Source organism: Sinohyriopsis cumingii, chromosome 15 (assembly GCF_028554795.1).
Source record: "Sinohyriopsis cumingii isolate HCF-2022 chromosome 15, ASM2855479v2, whole genome shotgun sequence".
NCBI lineage: Eukaryota > Metazoa > Mollusca > Bivalvia > Unionida > Unionidae > Sinohyriopsis > Sinohyriopsis cumingii.
Genome location: NC_142975.1, coordinates 26788628 through 26807278, shown reverse-complemented (window position 1 = coordinate 26807278; position 18651 = coordinate 26788628). Strand labels below are relative to the sequence as shown.

Genomic DNA, 18651 nt, shown 5'->3' with positions numbered 1-18651 from the left:
AACACTTAATACACAAAGATTATAAATCTCAGCAACATTTGAGGATTAATCATTTCTTATTTGAGGAGTGAAATTTGAGCACAGTACAAAGATTAATACCAAATTATCAACATATAAGGTAATATTCCTGTTTAAGTGATAGAATAAAGCCCTAATTACCTACACTTTGTTACAAACTATAGGTAGTGTTTATGGTTCATCATAACAGTTGCTGTACCAAATGAAGCAAGATAGAAATCAGCCAGATGTGTAAATAACAGATGCTTGTATTGTGGCAAGTATTGTCTTGAATGCCACTCAACCAAATATACTCTGACAGGGCACAACAGACAACACAATACCAATAACATACTTTTATACAATGCCAAAGTAGATGTACTATATATAATAAGTTAGAAAAAACAAAGATTAATCTTGTTTTCTTTTCTTTTAAAATCATTGTTCTTAACATCTGCTTCAGAAGTTATTATCATTGTCCACAGACCCCAACCCTGAAGATGCCAGATTTATTTGGTGACTATCACAAACTTTGTCACTGTCGTGATAGACGGTATAAGAAGCATAGTTCATGCATCAAAAATTACCATCTGTGGTATTAAAGGAAAATAACTCTGTTCATTATTGAAATTCATTTTCTCATTCACGTGTACAATCCACAGTTATTTTGTTAGGGATAACCTACTAGCACTGACCTAAATATCCAGACACATATAAAATAATTTCTTTGTACTTATGAAAATAATAAATATTCCCAAATATTTTGTCTGCAAAATTAACATCTTTCCTGTCATGACTGTATTTTCCATCAAATGCCAGTAAGAATAGTTATATAATAATGTATTTTCATTTACAGAATTATTTCTTGTGTTTACCAGTATGTTTCTGTTCATCATGTATATATATTTGCCACTGGTGATACAACTATATACATTACCTGTTCTTCCACCTTAAACTGGTTTTAACCATGTGAAGAAAAAACATATCAACCACTATATCACTCTACACCATCATTTTATGATTTAAAAGACTATTTAACCAAACAAAAACAAATAAAACAAACAAAAACACAAAAAACACATGGACAATACATGATACTATTTCTGTATCATGATCCAGCAAGTCCAGTTGTATACATAACTATCAATAAACTCAAGTAAAAAATTAAATGTAATAAGAAAATTATAAAATATTCTGAACTTAAAGATTGGTTATGAGCAATATATATATATATATATATATATATATATATATATATATATATATATATATATATATATATATATATCACACAAGCAAGCTAGGAAAAGTTCTAAAATGGTTTATGTTAGTCATGTACATAATGAGTTTCAAGGAAGACATTATTGACATGAAAAATAAATGAAATGTTATTCAACCATTTAACCCTGACACCCTCCCAATAATTCTTTATCTCTCTCCCTCCCCCTCTCTCTCCCATCTGTCAAAATCCATCTTTTTCTTAATTTTTCAGAGATACCTTGGTAACTCACACCCTTGGTTCAGCATGGTGTACATCTTTTGGACCCTTGCATGTGAGTTTTTGAGTGGGAGGTATTTTGTAAAAATTCTAAAGAAATAAATTCAGAAAAGAAAGTTGAACACTGCATGTGGATAAATCCAGATCTTATAAGAACCAATCTCAATACAACTTTACTAGACTGGGTTAAAGCTGAAAAATGTCTGTATTCATTGTTAAAAAGCAATGAAAACAAATGATTTTTATGCAAATTAATGTTACAAATATATCAGCAGAACATTAATAGAGACCAACAAAACATAACATAGACAAATACACAAAATGGATGAAAATATGCAAAAAGAGTGACTGAAACAGAATGAGCAATCTGCAAGTACCAGCAAGCCAGCAAACAAGCTCTATAAAAACGTTCATAAGACCAACTAGAGTTTGTGTAGAATAAAGAGACATGCATGTAGATATGTTAATTGTAAACAATGGATAAATATTGTGGGACAAAAGATTTATAAAAATTATTATCTTCAAAACTAAAATAGAAACATTTTTAAAACAAAATAAGTTTTCACATCATTATTCTGAGTTAAATACAATCTCATAAAATGCCATGCAATAAGAAAGAGTGTGTGTGTGATTTGGATTTGTAACGAAGCTTTAACATCTTTTCAGTCATATCGCTATGATGTCTGCAGTGTGACAGTTTATAGTAGCATGTAGCATGATGTCCCACCCAGTCACATTATTCTGACAGCAAGCCGACCAGTCCTAACACTAACCTCTAATTTTCTATATACTGGTTGTACCAAAAGAGTCAGAATGGGAATCACTTTGCTTGAACGGGGTCAAGGAAGCATTGCAACAGCAGCACATATTGCTATAAAAATAAGACTTTTAAGATAGGAGTAGCAAGAAGAAGAATTCAAGGTGGTTTCTGTCTTCTGGTGAAAACCTTATGTCAATATGGCTTTCCAAAAACAAAGATGGCTGCCCTACTGGCTTAGTAGCATCTACATTTAGGACTAATAAAATATCACAAGTAGTCTTCTGGTGAAAGCCCAAAGTTGATGTGACTTTCTATATAAAAGGAGTAGTGAAAAGGTTTTCAAGGTAGCCACTCTGTTGACCATACTAGATATCCAATTAGCACAATTTTAATTTAGAACCAAGCAGATGCCATGACAATCTGTACAGGAGAAGTATCAATAACAAGATTTTCAAGATGGTGGCCATATTGAATTGCAAATTGGCACCAGTTTTATTGAGGGCCAACTAAAAATCATAGAAGTCTTTTCATGAAATCCCCATTGCTGATATGATCATCCATTCAGGAGGAGCAGGCATAGCAATTTTTAAGATGGCCACTGTGGTGGCTACATTGGATGTCATGGAGAACCATTTAGATCCAACTAGACATCATAATGGTTTTATTTGTTGTGAAAATCCCATGTTGTTATTAGCATCTATTCTAAATCAAATCCAAATAATTATAGATGAATATCTATTCTGCCAGAGATGATTCTAAACATATAAATAGTTATCTTTCAAAGTATGTGTACTGTTTCCTTAACTCACCCCAATCAGGATTTAGAGGGAAGCATTCCTGTTAACCTGTGTTAACAAACTCATTAATGATGACTGATTGTTTGCTAAGAACAGTGGAGTGGTGGTTGCAACTAATTGTCTTAATTTTATGAAGGCTTTTGATTTAGTTGACCATAATATGCCTGTGCTTGCATGGAAACTTGAAAAGTACAAACGTTCTCACTTATCACTCTCATGGTTCAAATCATACCTACCTAACAGAAGCCAGCAAGTTGTTATTGATAACATTAAATAATATCCGATGCTCATCAACAAAGGAGTTCCACAGTGATCTATTTTACAGCCTGTATTATTCATATTGTTATAAATGACTTGTTGGTGTATGTACAACAGTCAAACACTGATCTCATACTTGCCAAAACACGTCATGCTAAAAACATGATATTTTACTCCCAATCCCACTGGCACAGTTGTGTTTCAAGAAACATGATTTTCAGCAGTCTTCAAAAATAAACAAACAAAACCAAATCACTACTTCAATATATGCCTCTAGCATGTAGAAATGGTACATAGTCCTGCTTAGAGCTCATGTAAAACTATCTTTGGGGCAGTTGAACAGCTGATCATCAATTGTCGTAGAGACGCTTAAAAAATAAGGGGAGTCAGGTATAAACAACCACCATTTCACATAATACTTAACTGGCTGACAAAAGCTAGTGTGACATGCTAATTCCTTAAAGACTGATGTGGGGGAGCCCACTGTGCTAATTTGCATAGGTAAAGTTTACAATTTGGAACAACCTAATTCATTTTAAGTAATAGGTGAATCAAAGAAGTGCTAGATGTGTGTTGAAGAACAAAAGTTATTATGTATCAATGCCTTGAATGAGAATGTTAAACCATCTGTATTAAAGATTATTGACATGTTTGTGAACATCAGCAATAAAGATCCTCTGAAGTAGTATTTGTTACCTTATTTAAAATGCAATGCATGATCATTTAAGTTGTTGGAATAGTGTTTAAGTGTGATTCAATTTTAAAGGTGATTCTGGAAGCAATAAACTATCAGTGAAGCAAGTGCAGCTCAGCAAAAAGTAGTTTCAGAACTCCTGGTTGATGGAGTTTTACTTTTTGAAGCACAGCAACAAGGGGGAGAATTTAATTCTTTGCACGTACTGCACACAACATGGCAAAATAAGTCACTCTGGAATGTAGGATGTCCATCAAAAGGCAGCACAACCAGTATAAAACATATTTAACACGCTGAATTGAAAATGCAGATTAGTTCTATTTATTATTAATCATAAACGTGGAATGAATTGCCCACTGAACTTAGACACAAAGACACAAGAGTGCTCTCAAAACTCACTTTTTTTCAACTGCAAGAACAAACTTAAAGACCTAATAATGTTTCCTACCTTAAATATTCTCAGCATGTTTTTGTTAATGTTTTTTAATTTCATGGTGTTTGTTTTTGTAATCATATTATTATATGTTTTTTATCTTATATGTGTTGTCTAATGTTGTAAAGCTCTTAGAGCTTCTAAAGATTAGGCACTATACAAAGTCCTCATTATTATTATTATTATTATTAGCTTAATCTTTGTAAACAATACTAATTATTAATGGACTCATACCTTTGAATATGAATTTAGCAATGAAATAGATTGATTAAAATACAATAATAAGCACACACTCATGTTTGCACAGTTGATTTGTGAAATAAAGCATTAACATCCATACTGGACAGAGTCATTCATTACTTCTGTATCACCTTGGTTATAAAGCCCCCATTAAACAGGAAAACGTTATGTTCCCTGCTCCTGTTCCCTTCCCCCAATGAAATGGCCAGTCCCAAATGTGATGTATATTCATTTTTCTATGGAGACAAACATACCTCATGATCAAATTGCATCAGATACAGTTCTGACACTATGGAGACAAGCATATCTCATGGTCAAACTGCATCAGATAAAGTTCTGATGCTTTGGAGACAAGCATATCTCATGGTCCAACTGCATCAGATACAGTTCTGTCACTATGGAGACAAGCATATCTCATGGTCAAACTGCATCAGATAAAGTTCTGATGCTTTGGAGACAAGCATATCTCATGGTCCAACTGCATCAGATACCATTCTGACACTATAGAGACAAGCATATCTCATGGTCAAACTGCATCCGATGCAGTTATGACACTGCTAATGTTATGGTTGTCAAGAACAACTTGATTCTGAGGAGGTGTAGCCATAACAAGATTTTTAAGATGGCAACTGTGGTAGCTGTGTTAGATGTCCAAATGGAACCATTTTCATTTTTGACCAACTATACATCATAAGAAGTATTCTGATGAAAGCCCCATGTCAAAATGACTTTCTCTTAAAGAACAGTAGTGATAAGATTTTCAAGATGGCTGCCACCATGGCCATATTGGACATCAGATCAGTACCATTTTCATTTAGGATGAAGAAGACAATATAAGAAGCATTGTAGTGAAAATTCCATGTTTATATGGTCATTTAACAAAAGGAGTAGTTAGTTAGAACAAGATTTTCTAGATGACTACTGAAGCAGCCATATTCGATGTCTGAGCAACAACAGTTTTATCAAGGAACAAGCAGATTGTAGAATAAATGTGTGTGAAAGTTTCAAGTAATTTAGGATGAGTAGTAGTAACAAACAGGTTACACCCTACACTCCTCTGGTCTATGACCAAAAGAGCTAAAAACTGAACCAAAGTCAGTAAAAGAAGAAACTAAGGGCACAGGTCTTATATTGTATGGGTGTGGTACTCATAGAGATGCATATCAGTTTCATGACTCTAGCATGAGCAGTACCCAATAAATAAAAATCAAATACAAAATTTAGGCCAAATCAGTAGGCATATATGGGCCACAATGACTCATACCTGCCATAACCCAAATATCCAGACACAATTTTCAGTAATCTTCATAGAGAAAAAAAATGACCACTTCAGTATGTACATTTAGTATGTATAAATGCTTAACAGTCCTACATAGAGCTCATGTAAAACTATCAATGGGGATCCTTCATCAAGAAAGCTAATAAAGGCAAATGCCTACTAATCCTTTGCCACATCAACTTTCTTTCTTCTTCATCCCATGCATACTTACTGGATGAGGAACATAGCTTTCTTCATAATTTTTTGGGTTGGTTCTTAGTGTACCCTGTATAATAAACAAAATAAAAAGAAATAAAGAAAAGAAATAAACATTTCAATCCATATATCTGTTCTTTTGTACTCAATTGTAAATTAACTTTATTCACATTTATTTAAAGACTTACATTAGTGTGGCTTCACAAAGTAAGAAGTGAAATTTCAATAGCAAACTCATGTTTTGCATGATAAAACTAGATTTGTGCTTGTATAACTCCTACACACCCAATGCAGATGAAAAAGTCCCCAGAAAGTAAAATATGAATCAAAACTGAAATATTGCAATAATGCCATGAAAATCAAATCAGGACATCAAAACATGCGTATAATAAATTTCATTTGGCTTTTGCAAACAAGGTCTTCACAAAAGTCCAAAAAGACTACAAATGCAACAAATAAGTACCTCAAAGGGACTGATGCTCTACCAGCTGAAGGAAATTTCAAGGAATCTATCAGAAGACCATTTCTTTTTTCAACTGCTTAAACCATGTCAGATATTCTCATATTTCCTTTGTTAAATTGACCATTGTTAAATTCACCATTCATTCCTGATGAGAAGCAATAACAAGATCTTTAAGATGGCCAAAGTATGCTGGATATACTATTTCCACCATTTTCATTACAAACAAGTTGATATCATAAGAAGTCTTTCGGTGAAAACTCAGTATCTCAGATTGGCATAATTTTCATTTAAGACCAAACAATGGCAACATAAAAATTCAGGAGACAACCCCCATGTCAATTTGTCTTTCTATTTAGGAAAAACAGCTATAACAAGATTTTCAAGATTGTTGTCATGGTGGTCATATTGGATGACACAAAGCCACTATAATAATTGTTTCACTGGAAACCCAACGTTCATATGACCATCCATTACTGATAACAAGATTTTCAAGATAATTACTGTAGTGCTCATACTGGATTTCCCAGAAACACCATTTTCATTCAGGATTAATTAAATGTCATCTGATTAAACACTACGTTGTGATAATCTGATGTTCTGGATGAGTGGCAATAACAAGAATTTTAAGATAGCTGCTATGGTGGACATATTGTGCCTCAGATTAGCACTGTTGTCATTTAGAATCAACTAAATATTATAAGACATTTTTCATTGAAAACCCAGTGTTGAAATATTTTTTCCATTCAGGAAGAATAATAATAACAACATTTTCAAGAGGTTGCCATCACAGTCATGTTGAGTGTCATATCAGCACCATTTTCATTTAGGACCATTAGACATCCATGAAGTCTGTTGGTGAATATTCCTTGATCATATGATTTTCCATACAGAAGAAGTAGCAATAACATGATTAGATTGAAAAATGTGTTTTTAAAAAATTCAAAATTTCTAAAGGCATGAAAATCTAATGATTTCGTCTCCATATGGAGTTTGGTTTGTCTACATTAAGTAGTTTTTGCCCATTGTTGTTATCAGTCTTTTTAGGACAGACAGAAGGATATAAGGGCATTGCCACATCAAAATGCCATTGCTGCAAATCTTGCATGTCAAATTAGGCTAAAGATTTGCCTCAGTCTTTCACAGTTCTACAATTAAGTGGAAATAGGACACAAATGTGCATTTTATCCAAGACATTTTTATTTCATACATGTATACATAACAGAGTAATGGAGCAATTTTAAAAAGCACAACACAACGTGTGGCTGGAATACACAAAAATTCTTATATGACTATATCAAATGTTTAAAATAATTGGACCTTATCCAAGATCTTGATGAAATACATCTTAAACTTGGTTTAAATCTGAAGAAAAAAATGTGAACTGCAGTGTCATAACAGGGAATGTTATTATCTCCATCTGGCCTGACAGTCCTTCATCAAATCAAACAACATGTTGCAACTAGACTAGGAACATGCTAAGTCTCATAGTTATCAGATAATGAAATAAATGTACACAAGCTGTTATTATGAAAACCGTAAAGCATAATCTATTCAAATAATAAGATTTTTCATCCATTACTAAATAAATAGTTATATTTTATTCAGGCACCAAAGACTTAACCCTGAATGAAGCCTACCTGAATAAGCAACCCTCTTCTGAGTCCATCCATGAGTTCCTTTTGACTAATGTATGGCTCAAAGAAAATCTGACAAACAGTAGATATATAAAAAATTAGTAATACAACAAATGATACCATTAGGCTGCACCAAATAAATTGGTAGTCAGAAAAACAAAAATGGAATTAATGAGAATTTATTTTAATTTTTTTAGATTGAAATATTTACAGAGGAAGGAATCAATATTGTGCTTGTGTTAATTTGTTTATACCCTGAAATGGGTAATTTTACTAAAGAGCCAATAACCTATTGCACAGCAGATCTCTGGAATAAAAACACAGCAAGAGTCCCTTGATGAGACAGATGCTCTACTGACCAAAACGAATTTCCAGGAATTGAAGATAACACTATTTATCCTTTTTAATTGTAAAGCATGTCTGATATTCTTTAGCAATAACAAGACATTAGCCACTGTGGCAGCCACATTGGATGTACAGATTGACACCATTTTAATTTATGACCAACTATACACCATTATAAGTCTTTGGTAAAACCCTATGTAAACAGAACCATCCATTATGAAGGAGTAGCCATAGCAACATTTTCAAAATGGCTGCCATAGTGGCCATACTGAATGTCAAATCAGCACCCTTTTTATTTAGAACTAACTAAATATGATAAGATGTCTTTTGCTAAATAACCCCATTTTGATATGACAATTGATCTAGAAGTACATGTAGCAATAACAAGATTTTCAAATTGGAGGTTAGATCAGCACCAATTTAATTTAGAACATATTATGTATCATAAGAAGTTTTTTGGTGGGGATTTAACCAGCAGACTTCCCAATCTAAAGGTTGCAATAAAACATTTTCAAACTGATGGTCATATCAGCACCATTTTAACTTAGAACAAATATATATATCATAAGGTGTCTTCTGGCAGAAATCCTATGTTGATATGACTTTCCACTGCGTCAAATAGCAATAACAAGACATTCAAGATGGCTGCCATGGTGGCCACATTGGATATCAGATCAAAGCCAATTTTTACTTAGGACCAACTAGTCATCATAGGAAGTCTTCTCGTGATAACCCCATGTGGATATGGCTATCTGTTCAAAAGATGTAATGATAACAATATTTTCAAGATGGCTACCAATACATCCATACAGACAGATCAGCACCATTTCTTTATTTTGGAACAACCAGTCATCATAAATTAATTCAAGACCCAATTTGTATTATTTATTCAAGCAGAGTAGCAATAATAAGATTTTCAAGATGGCCACTGTCAGCCATATAGGACATTTGAGCAGCCAACAGTTTAATTCAGAATCAACTAGACAGCATGGGAAGTCTACTGGTTAAAGCCCCATGTCAGTATGACATTCTGTTGAGAATGAATAGTGATAAGATTTTCAAGATGGCTGCCATGGTGCTGTATTAGATATTAGATTGCCACTATTTGTTTTTACTTGAGACCAACTAAACACGAAGTAGCTGCTTAGTGAAAATCCACTGTCAATATGATTTTCCATTCAGGAAAAGTAGGAATAAGATTTCTAAGATGTTTGAAATAGTGGCAAAAGTGGACATCAAATTGGCACTATTTTCATTTAAGACCAAGCAGACTTCATAATAAGTCTTTCAACGAAAACCCCATTTCAATCAGACATGCTATTAAGGAGGAGTGGCTGTGGTTTTATTTTTCATTTGGACAGCCAAAGGATGAACAGCATACCATCCCATAAGTTCCTCTGGTCTATGATCATTACAGCAAAATATGTTGCATAAACCCATCCAAAAGGAAAATAAAATTATACAAGATATTGATGAGAAGATATGAAAAAAATAGAACAATGAGAGTAGGAATAGGAAGATGAATAGAAGCATAAAATATTGTTACCTCCCTTTAAATGTAAATGGACTATTTCATTTTAGACTATACAAAGAACTAACATCAATATTTTCTGGACAGGATTTCTCATTAATTTCTACATAGGTGTAAAACATAATTTTATTTATATGCTGCTTTTCTTTACTGCATATGCCAGTAATAGTTACCCAAAAGACCCAGACAATTAATCAAGTAGCAATATACAAATATATGTAATATTGATATTAGTACATCTCTCCTCCATTATGTGATTTTGGATATATCAAGGCACAACTATGGCTCACATTAATGTACAACAATATGGATTGAAAGAAAACTTGAAATTTAGACTTATATCTTCATTTCTGTTTCAACACCATTAATTAGCAAATTATGATAGTGCCTGCTATACCACTGTTTATTATATTAGGCTATTCTCAATAGAATGTGGTTCTGTACAAAACAGTCAGTAGTTCTGGACCCCAACTACTGCATTATAATGAGGGAAAGCTGTACAAGAATGATTAGTATCTTACCAATAATACATCTTCAAGATACATTCTTGTCAACTGTATACACACACAGCTGAACATGTAAATTCATACTTTGAATATTGAGCTTTTAAGTGATTAGATTTACAAACAATTTGCACTGAAAGAAATAATAATTATAAGAAGATAAAGCAGCTACCAATCAATGTGAGACTAATGCAAGGATTCTACATTTTGGGAGAATAATGCAAGGGATCTAAATTTTGGGAGAATAATGCAAGGATTCTACATTTTGCTACAAGGAGCAAAGAAAAATAAACCATGTAAAGCAATTTAAAGGAACAAGGAAAATAAGCTTCATGATGACAAATAAAAGCTTTGCTTAAGAAGCATTCCTATGACAGCAAGGGAAGCTACTGTTATGTTGCACGAACATCTATTTCATCACAGACTCAAAGCTAAAGGGAACATAGACTAAATCCATGCAAGCAACAAATGAAGTGACACAAGGACCTTTATTTATCAAATGGTGAAATTATATCCTGCTTTTACATAAACCAATTACAAACATTAGATACATGACAAACTCTTAACATTCCATGATATTATTATTCCAGCAGGTAACTGAGGCCATTAACTGTTTAAAATAGTGAAACCTATACATTCATTTATTTTGGAGAAAAGTCTGCAATTGACAAAAGTTTCTTTCAAAGTAGTTCACACTAAATAATAATAATAATAATAATAATAATTAATTAAAATCTTATTCACTTACTTCAATGTTTTTATTTGTTTATTTAATCGGAACAGAAGACATATTTTATCTTATCAAAGGTGTACCTTGTGCAAATAATCAAGACAAAACAGAAAGCTTCTACATCAATAATACTTTAAATACTTACAACATTCCTCTTGTCTGAAAATAGATAATTAGTCTGTCAAGAATCTAAAGAAGTTATTATTAAAGGTCAAATATGGAGGCTTCTATTTAAACTTATTTTTTAATCTTCCATATCTGAAAACCCAATATTCACTGTTGTCGTAAATTGTTATACCACTATGAACAATTACATTTAAATAAATGACTCTCACAAAAGTTGGTGCAGGTGTTAGCTGTTCCTGATATATTCATAGAAGCTATGTATTAATAGAACAAATACAGCATGTATAGCAAACATAGAGAATTTGCAATGGTTATGAAATAAAGAGTGATCACGTGAAAATTTAAGAAACTCAAACTACTCATTCTATGATTACATTAATAAATAGATCATGAAAAAAGACACCTGCTGGAAAGAATTATGAAAATAATGTGCCTTAAAAAGAGAAAAGTAAGATTTCGGTATATTTTCAAGCTTTTATATTACATATGCCAAACTGAAAAAATATGTCCGATTTCTCATTTAGTCAAAATTATGTACAATAACTCTTCCAAAATAAACTGCAGTTCTTGTAAATGTTACCCATTTTAAGGTGTATATATATATAACCATTTCTCTCTTAAGATAATATTTCACCATGTTCTAATTTATTTTTGATACTTTTATTTCTCTCTCAAAAATCTATATGCCAATGGTGTTATGAACACATATGCTTGCAGTACTAACTATATAAAGAGATGACTTTTTCAATATCATCTCTGTGTCTTATTCCTACCACCACCACCAATGATTGTCACAATGATATACCTGAATTTAAACATTTGTATTGATTTGTGTTGTGATGATTTGATCGCTTCATACACTTGGCGAACAAAATTCAATAAGTAGCTAGGCATACCAGTTTGAGATATGTACTTTATCTAATCCCAATTTTCTGCACTGCTCTTGATTTAGAAATTAAAAAAGGAAAAACAATGGCCCATTTTCAGTTCTTCATCACAATTTATGACATATACTGCACAAAATCTATCATTTTTCCCCTTGAAATGTCTGCACTTCTAGATTATTTGCTGGTCAGCTTATTCAAGAATGACATCACACATCATTGCAATGCAGTCTGTAATTTTGGACAGTCCAACTCTTAATTAATTTTAGCAGCAAACTTTGGGAATTCAACTGAAGTAAAATTTACTGGCAAGATGTAAATGTTTCATGAAAAATGTTCATTTTTATGATTTTCTCTATAACTGATCCTTAATCAAATTCTCATCAATTTCATTGTCATGATTTCTGACCTGAATCAAATCTCATTTATGTGAAAGCACAATGTAAAAACAGAATGTAAAATGTAACTTTACATTTTTCAGCAAACATAAAAAGATCAATTATAATTCTCTTTTATTTTTATTTTACATATGGAATGGAGTGAGAAATATGATGAATATAATCATGACATATACCTTGATGGTGAATTGTGTATTAAGTTTACACCATGGTCAATTTTTAAATCTTTAACTTTTCTTAAATTCCAAACAGCTTTTTCAACCATTGTTATTTTTAACCATACATCAAGATTTTTTTCTCTGATTTTGGTTTGCAGTTTTCTACAGATGTCATAAGCAACCTTTCCCCTTTCTATCTTCACTGGAACTGGCATGTCAGTCAAAATTCATTTTTCTGGTATGCCATAAGTCTGATTATGAGAGGTTCTTAATTCAATCTATGAAATGCATTCACATTTCTCACCTATGCGACAGAGAAATCTAGCAGTCTTTGCACCATTTTCTTTTCAATAACCAGATCTATTTTAAAAACACTTTTCACCATTCTTTATGTTTTCCTCTGGGTACAGTATTCATTTTTTCACTATTTACAAAAGAAGATTTTATTTTTGTTCATGTTTTTTCAAGGACAATGATTTTGCCTTTAGATTTTTTTGCAGACTTATTAATCTATTCCAGATTCCAGATATTTATTTTGCATTCCTTGAGAATTTCATCACTGGTGTCTCCAAAATAAAAAGTAAACCATAAGCTATTTGCAATAATTAGTTGTCAAAACAATCAAACAATTATTTCAGCACAGGCCATTGAAATTATATCACTGTAGTAAAAAAAAGTCAGAATATGCAAGAAAAAAGGGAGGACAAAATAATATACAGAGAATGCCCCCAAAAGGGAAGCACATATATATATATATATATATATATATATATATATATATATATATATATATATATATATATATATATATATATATTTGCTTCCATTTTAGGGGTAATTTCTGACATTAACTTACTAAAATGATAGAATTTTAATGGCATGTGATTGAAGTGTGCATTTTTCCTTTCGTTTACACACATCAATAGGTTTTATCAACAGTTTCATTAATTCTTATCCAGTCACGTTGTCTCTCTCTCTCTCTCTCTCTATCTCTCATAATTTCATTCAAATTGTCCTCTCACCATTTTCATTGTACTGGTGCTATCTCTCTTCTCTATCGTGGTCATTTTCATTCTACTGTTTCTATTTATTTTTTCAACGAGATAATAAAGATCACTTTTTCTCTAATTACTACTCGTACATCAATTCATAATCACATTCATAATCATTACCTAGGGGTAATATTTTTAGAAACCTACCATTATAAAACACACTTACATACACTCATTTGCTTCTTCAACAGAACCTATTTTGTATTTGGATTTCTCTTTATTACATCATTCGGTTACAAGAAAATACAAACACATCAACAATCATCCAGTTTCTTATCTTAAAATTTGGCCACTCATCACGACATATTGCAAAAATCCATTTTCTACAAAGCTCCATCTTCTTTACTGGTGGAATATGGTGGAAGCTTAAATCTATGTGAATTCAAACATTAATGTTGCACAAGAGAACAAAGCAATATTCGTCAAAAATTTTTCTCTTGCCAGTAGCAAATGTAGCAACCATGATTGTGAGGTAAAATGAAGCTGGTAGCTAGCTTAGCCTCCTTTTGGATTAATTGACCGAGGGTCACATGAATACATGAATACATTCAGAGAATGGTCTATATGCCCCTGATATCAGTCTATTTATACCTGACATCTGAGTTTGTCTACATGCCCCTGATATCAGTCTATTTATACCTGGCATCTGAGGTTGTCTATATGCCCCTGGAAGTAGCATTTGTCTCAGTGAGCTACTTTGGGATGTCTGGCTTGACATCAATAATTTTTGCTGCTCTATCCTTAGCTGTTGCCATAACATCATTAGCTGTTGCTGCTGTTCCTGGAATATTGGCTGTTGCTCTGACAATATGAGTTGTGATTGGGACATCATGACCTGTCCCTGGGACTTGATGGGCTGTGGCTGGGATTTCATGGGCTGTGACTGGAACATTGTGGACTGTCCCTGGGATTTCATGGGTTGATTTTGTTGATTAATGTAACCTTGCTGCAGCAAGCAATATGACTGATTGTTCATTCCATGGTTTGAGCCTATAGACTGACCTGAAAAATGATAAAGAATTTAATCAAATGTACAATTTTAAACTAATTATTAGATTTATTCTTGAATAGTCAGTTTGTCTGAAATGTTTGTGATCATGATAAAACCTTGATTATTGCTCCTAATAATTATAAGGACAAAACAAGAGTACCATTGATATACATTATATGCCTGTCCCATGTTTAATATATATATATATATATATATATATATATATATATATATATATATATATATATATAAAAATATACTTGCGAACCCGCTTATAATGTGGGATCAAGCATGGATACCATTTTTTTAAAACCCGAAAACACCGAAAACACCAAAAACAAACTGATCCCTATTTCTTGCAGTTGAAAACAATTGCAATCAAAAGTGGTAACTGAAACGTTGATATATTGCTTGTTTTATGGTCAAATATGGTAGATATGACCTGGAAATCTTCAATAAGATTTTGAAATTATCAACTTTTAATAAGAAGTCATATAACTGGTTACATTTTCTTTCCAAACAACATTTTTAATACACCGTAGTTACATGTAATTATATTCAAGGAAATTTTGATCAATGAAAATGTCACTTACACCTAGTGTAGGCAGTACATTAATATTTAAATGCCAACTAAATAATTTTTATTAAGTAAAATTTGTGATTTAATTCTGTCTTTTAGTTTCACTTAAGCATAATCATCATAAATGCAATGTGTATTTAAATGTGTCAATCTACCATAACAGCTATGTCCACAAGTGTTTCTCTGAGAACCTAATTAAGCGCTGACCGTGCTTTGATAACTTACTTGTGGAAGTATGTTTTATTGTTGCATTGAATTAAAAGCTGGCCTCCGTTGTATTATCATGCTAATTATGTCTTTTGAATCAAAAAAAGGAGGTGGAATATTAAAAAAAAGTTAAAAAGCATGAAAATCCTACATACTTAAAATCTAGCAGCCCAATTGTATGTTGGGTGAACTCACTTCAGTTGATTCATCAAACACTGTTATAAATTTGATTGTGTATGTAACATAAACTACCTTAATTTAACTGACTCTTTCATAACTGTAATCAAAGATAAGCAAGGCAACCAAATGAAACGAATACTTCAGAAAATAAAGGGCTTGGTTTCACAGATACAAACCATTGTGGGCAAGTGATTTTCAGAGAATTTCTGATATGGAACTTAGAAATATCCTCAAGGATGATAAGAAGTTTCACTATTTCAATGAAATCATGACATCAATATAGTACTAACTGAACAATACAAAAATTGAGTTTTGACTCAGGCAATTGTCTCACGAAATAAATGTCGTTAATTTATTTTAAAAAAGTAATCTTATTTAGTGGTATAAAAGCAGATAGTCTAGTTTCTGGCTACTTTGACTCCCAACTTGCTAGTGTACTATTTAATACCACTCCGAGAACCAGACTAATCAACGAAACAAACAGCAGTGACATAATACACATGTTTTGTGTACATGTGATGGTTGTTGAAACCAGTTGGAATGATCTTTCACCTGTTTTAAATTTTGAAAATGTTATTTATTCAGAATGACAAACAACTTCATTAGAAAAAGTGCATTATTAACAATTATTATCAATGTGATTGTAAAAGGAGGATTCAGTCATATAACAGTCCAGTTCCCTATTGCCCCCCACCCCCCCACCGATTTTCTCAACCTAAAAGCGGATTTTTTTTCTATTTTTGGAGGTCCCTCAATAAGTTGCATCCTCACTTATAGTGCAGACTATGTTTGTGGATCCCATTGTGCATGAGTTATTGAGGGCTAGGTATATATATACACCACTCCCTCGATAACTCACACCCTGATAACTCACAAACTCACAAACCCACTTATAATGTGGGGTCAGGCATGGATCCCATTTTTTTACCCAGAAAATACCCTGAAAATTGATCCCTATTTGTTGAACTTGAAGAAATTTGTGATCAAAATTGGTAATGGAAACTTTGATGTATCACTCATTTTATCATCGAAACAGTAGATAGGACCTGGAAATTTTAATCAACACTATGAAATATCAAATTAAAAAATAGGTCATACAATTTTTTACATTTTCTTTCCAAATGACATTTCTAGTACACTGCAATTAATGATATGTAAGGAAATTTTGATCAATGAAAATGTCACTCAAGCTGAGTGGAGGCAGTACTTTAATAAATAAATACAAATTAAATTTAAATTTTTTTTATCTATCGATTGAAATTTGTGTTCTAGTTCTATCTTTTAGTTCCTTTTAAGTGTTATCATCATAAATGCAATGTGTCCTCTGGTAATTAAACATAAAATGGGTCAATCTATCATAACAGCTATATCCATGAGCATTTCTCTAAGAACCTAACTAAGTGCCAACCATGCTTTGATAACTGACTTCCGGAAGTATTTGTTATATTGTAATGCTGAATCAAAAGCTGGCTTCCTTTATATTGTCATGTTAATTATGTCTTTTTAATCAAATAAAGCAGGTGGAATAAAAGAAAGGTTAAAAGGTACGAAAATCCTACAAACTTAAAATCTAGCAGCCCCGATTGTATGTCGGGTGAATTCACTACATTTGATTAGTCGAACACTGTTATAAATGTTATTGTGTCAGTAACATAGACTACCTTAAATTAACCGACTCTTTCATAACTGTGATCAAAGATAGCAAGGCAGCCAAGTGAAATGAATACTTCATAAAATAAAGATCTTGATTTCACAAATATGGACCATTGTGGGCAAGCAAGTTTCAGAGACTGGCACTTAGTGATATCCTCAGGGATGGTAAGAAGTTTCATTATTAATTCCAATTAATTAATTCATGACATCAATATTGTACTAATCAAGCAATACAAAAATTTAGTTTCAACGTAGACAATTGTCTCAGGAAATAAATGTTGCATGCTTTATAAGAAAAGGAATCTTGTTTGGTGGTGTATCAACAGTTAGTCTAGTTCCCTGCACTGTGGACTCTCAATTCAGCAGGACAATATTAAAACCACTATGGGAACCAGACTCATCAAGAAAACAAAAAGCAGTGACATAATACACAGATTTTTTTTGCGTACACATGATGGTTGTTGAAACCAGTTGGAATGATAATTAATACATAGCATGCACAGCCCGTATAGGAAAAACTGTTTAGTTCCTTGTGACTTTATCACAGACCAGTCAGTTTCAACAGCCTACAGAGCATAACTAAAGATTGAAATAAATGTCAGTTTACCTATTAGGATTTGTCTTATTTATTTCATTTATTCCAGCATTTACCATAAATGTGAATACCATGGCCTTGGCAAGTCTGCAGTCTAAATCATTGTTAATCAAATGAATGTTAGCATAATTATATTTAATCCAAAGTTTTGCCCTAAAATGTTGCACCATTTGTCACAAAGTATATTAGATCTTTATTACATTATGGTTTCACTGGTAAATCATCCATTTTAGGGTCCGTAGCACAATTCAATGCCACATAAGGTAGACATACAAGATTTGATAGACAATTCAATGCCACATAAGGAAGACATACAAGATTTGATAGACAATTCAATGCCACATAAGGTAGACATACAAGATTTGATAGACATATTAATGCCACATAAGGTAGACATACAAGATTTGATAGACAATTCAATGCCACATAAGGAAGACATACAAGATTTGATAGACAATTCAATGCCACAT

The 18651-nt window shown here is 32.3% G+C and overlaps 1 protein-coding gene across 1 annotated transcript in view; it reads right to left on the bottom strand.

Annotated features, from left to right (window-relative positions):
• The window catches only part of LOC149781449 (DIS3-like exonuclease 2), a 183971-nt gene that overhangs the window by 148009 nt on the left and 17311 nt on the right, over nucleotides 1-18651 (bottom strand). The window contains exons 4-7 of the mRNA XM_089935531.1: nucleotides 14615-14977; nucleotides 11503-11516; nucleotides 8252-8320; nucleotides 6168-6221 (exon numbers count right to left, since the gene is read on the bottom strand). Coding sequence (XP_089791657.1) covers nucleotides 6168-6221; nucleotides 8252-8320; nucleotides 11503-11516; nucleotides 14615-14977 — 500 coding nt within the window. The remainder of the gene's footprint in view (nucleotides 1-6167; nucleotides 6222-8251; nucleotides 8321-11502; nucleotides 11517-14614; nucleotides 14978-18651) is intronic.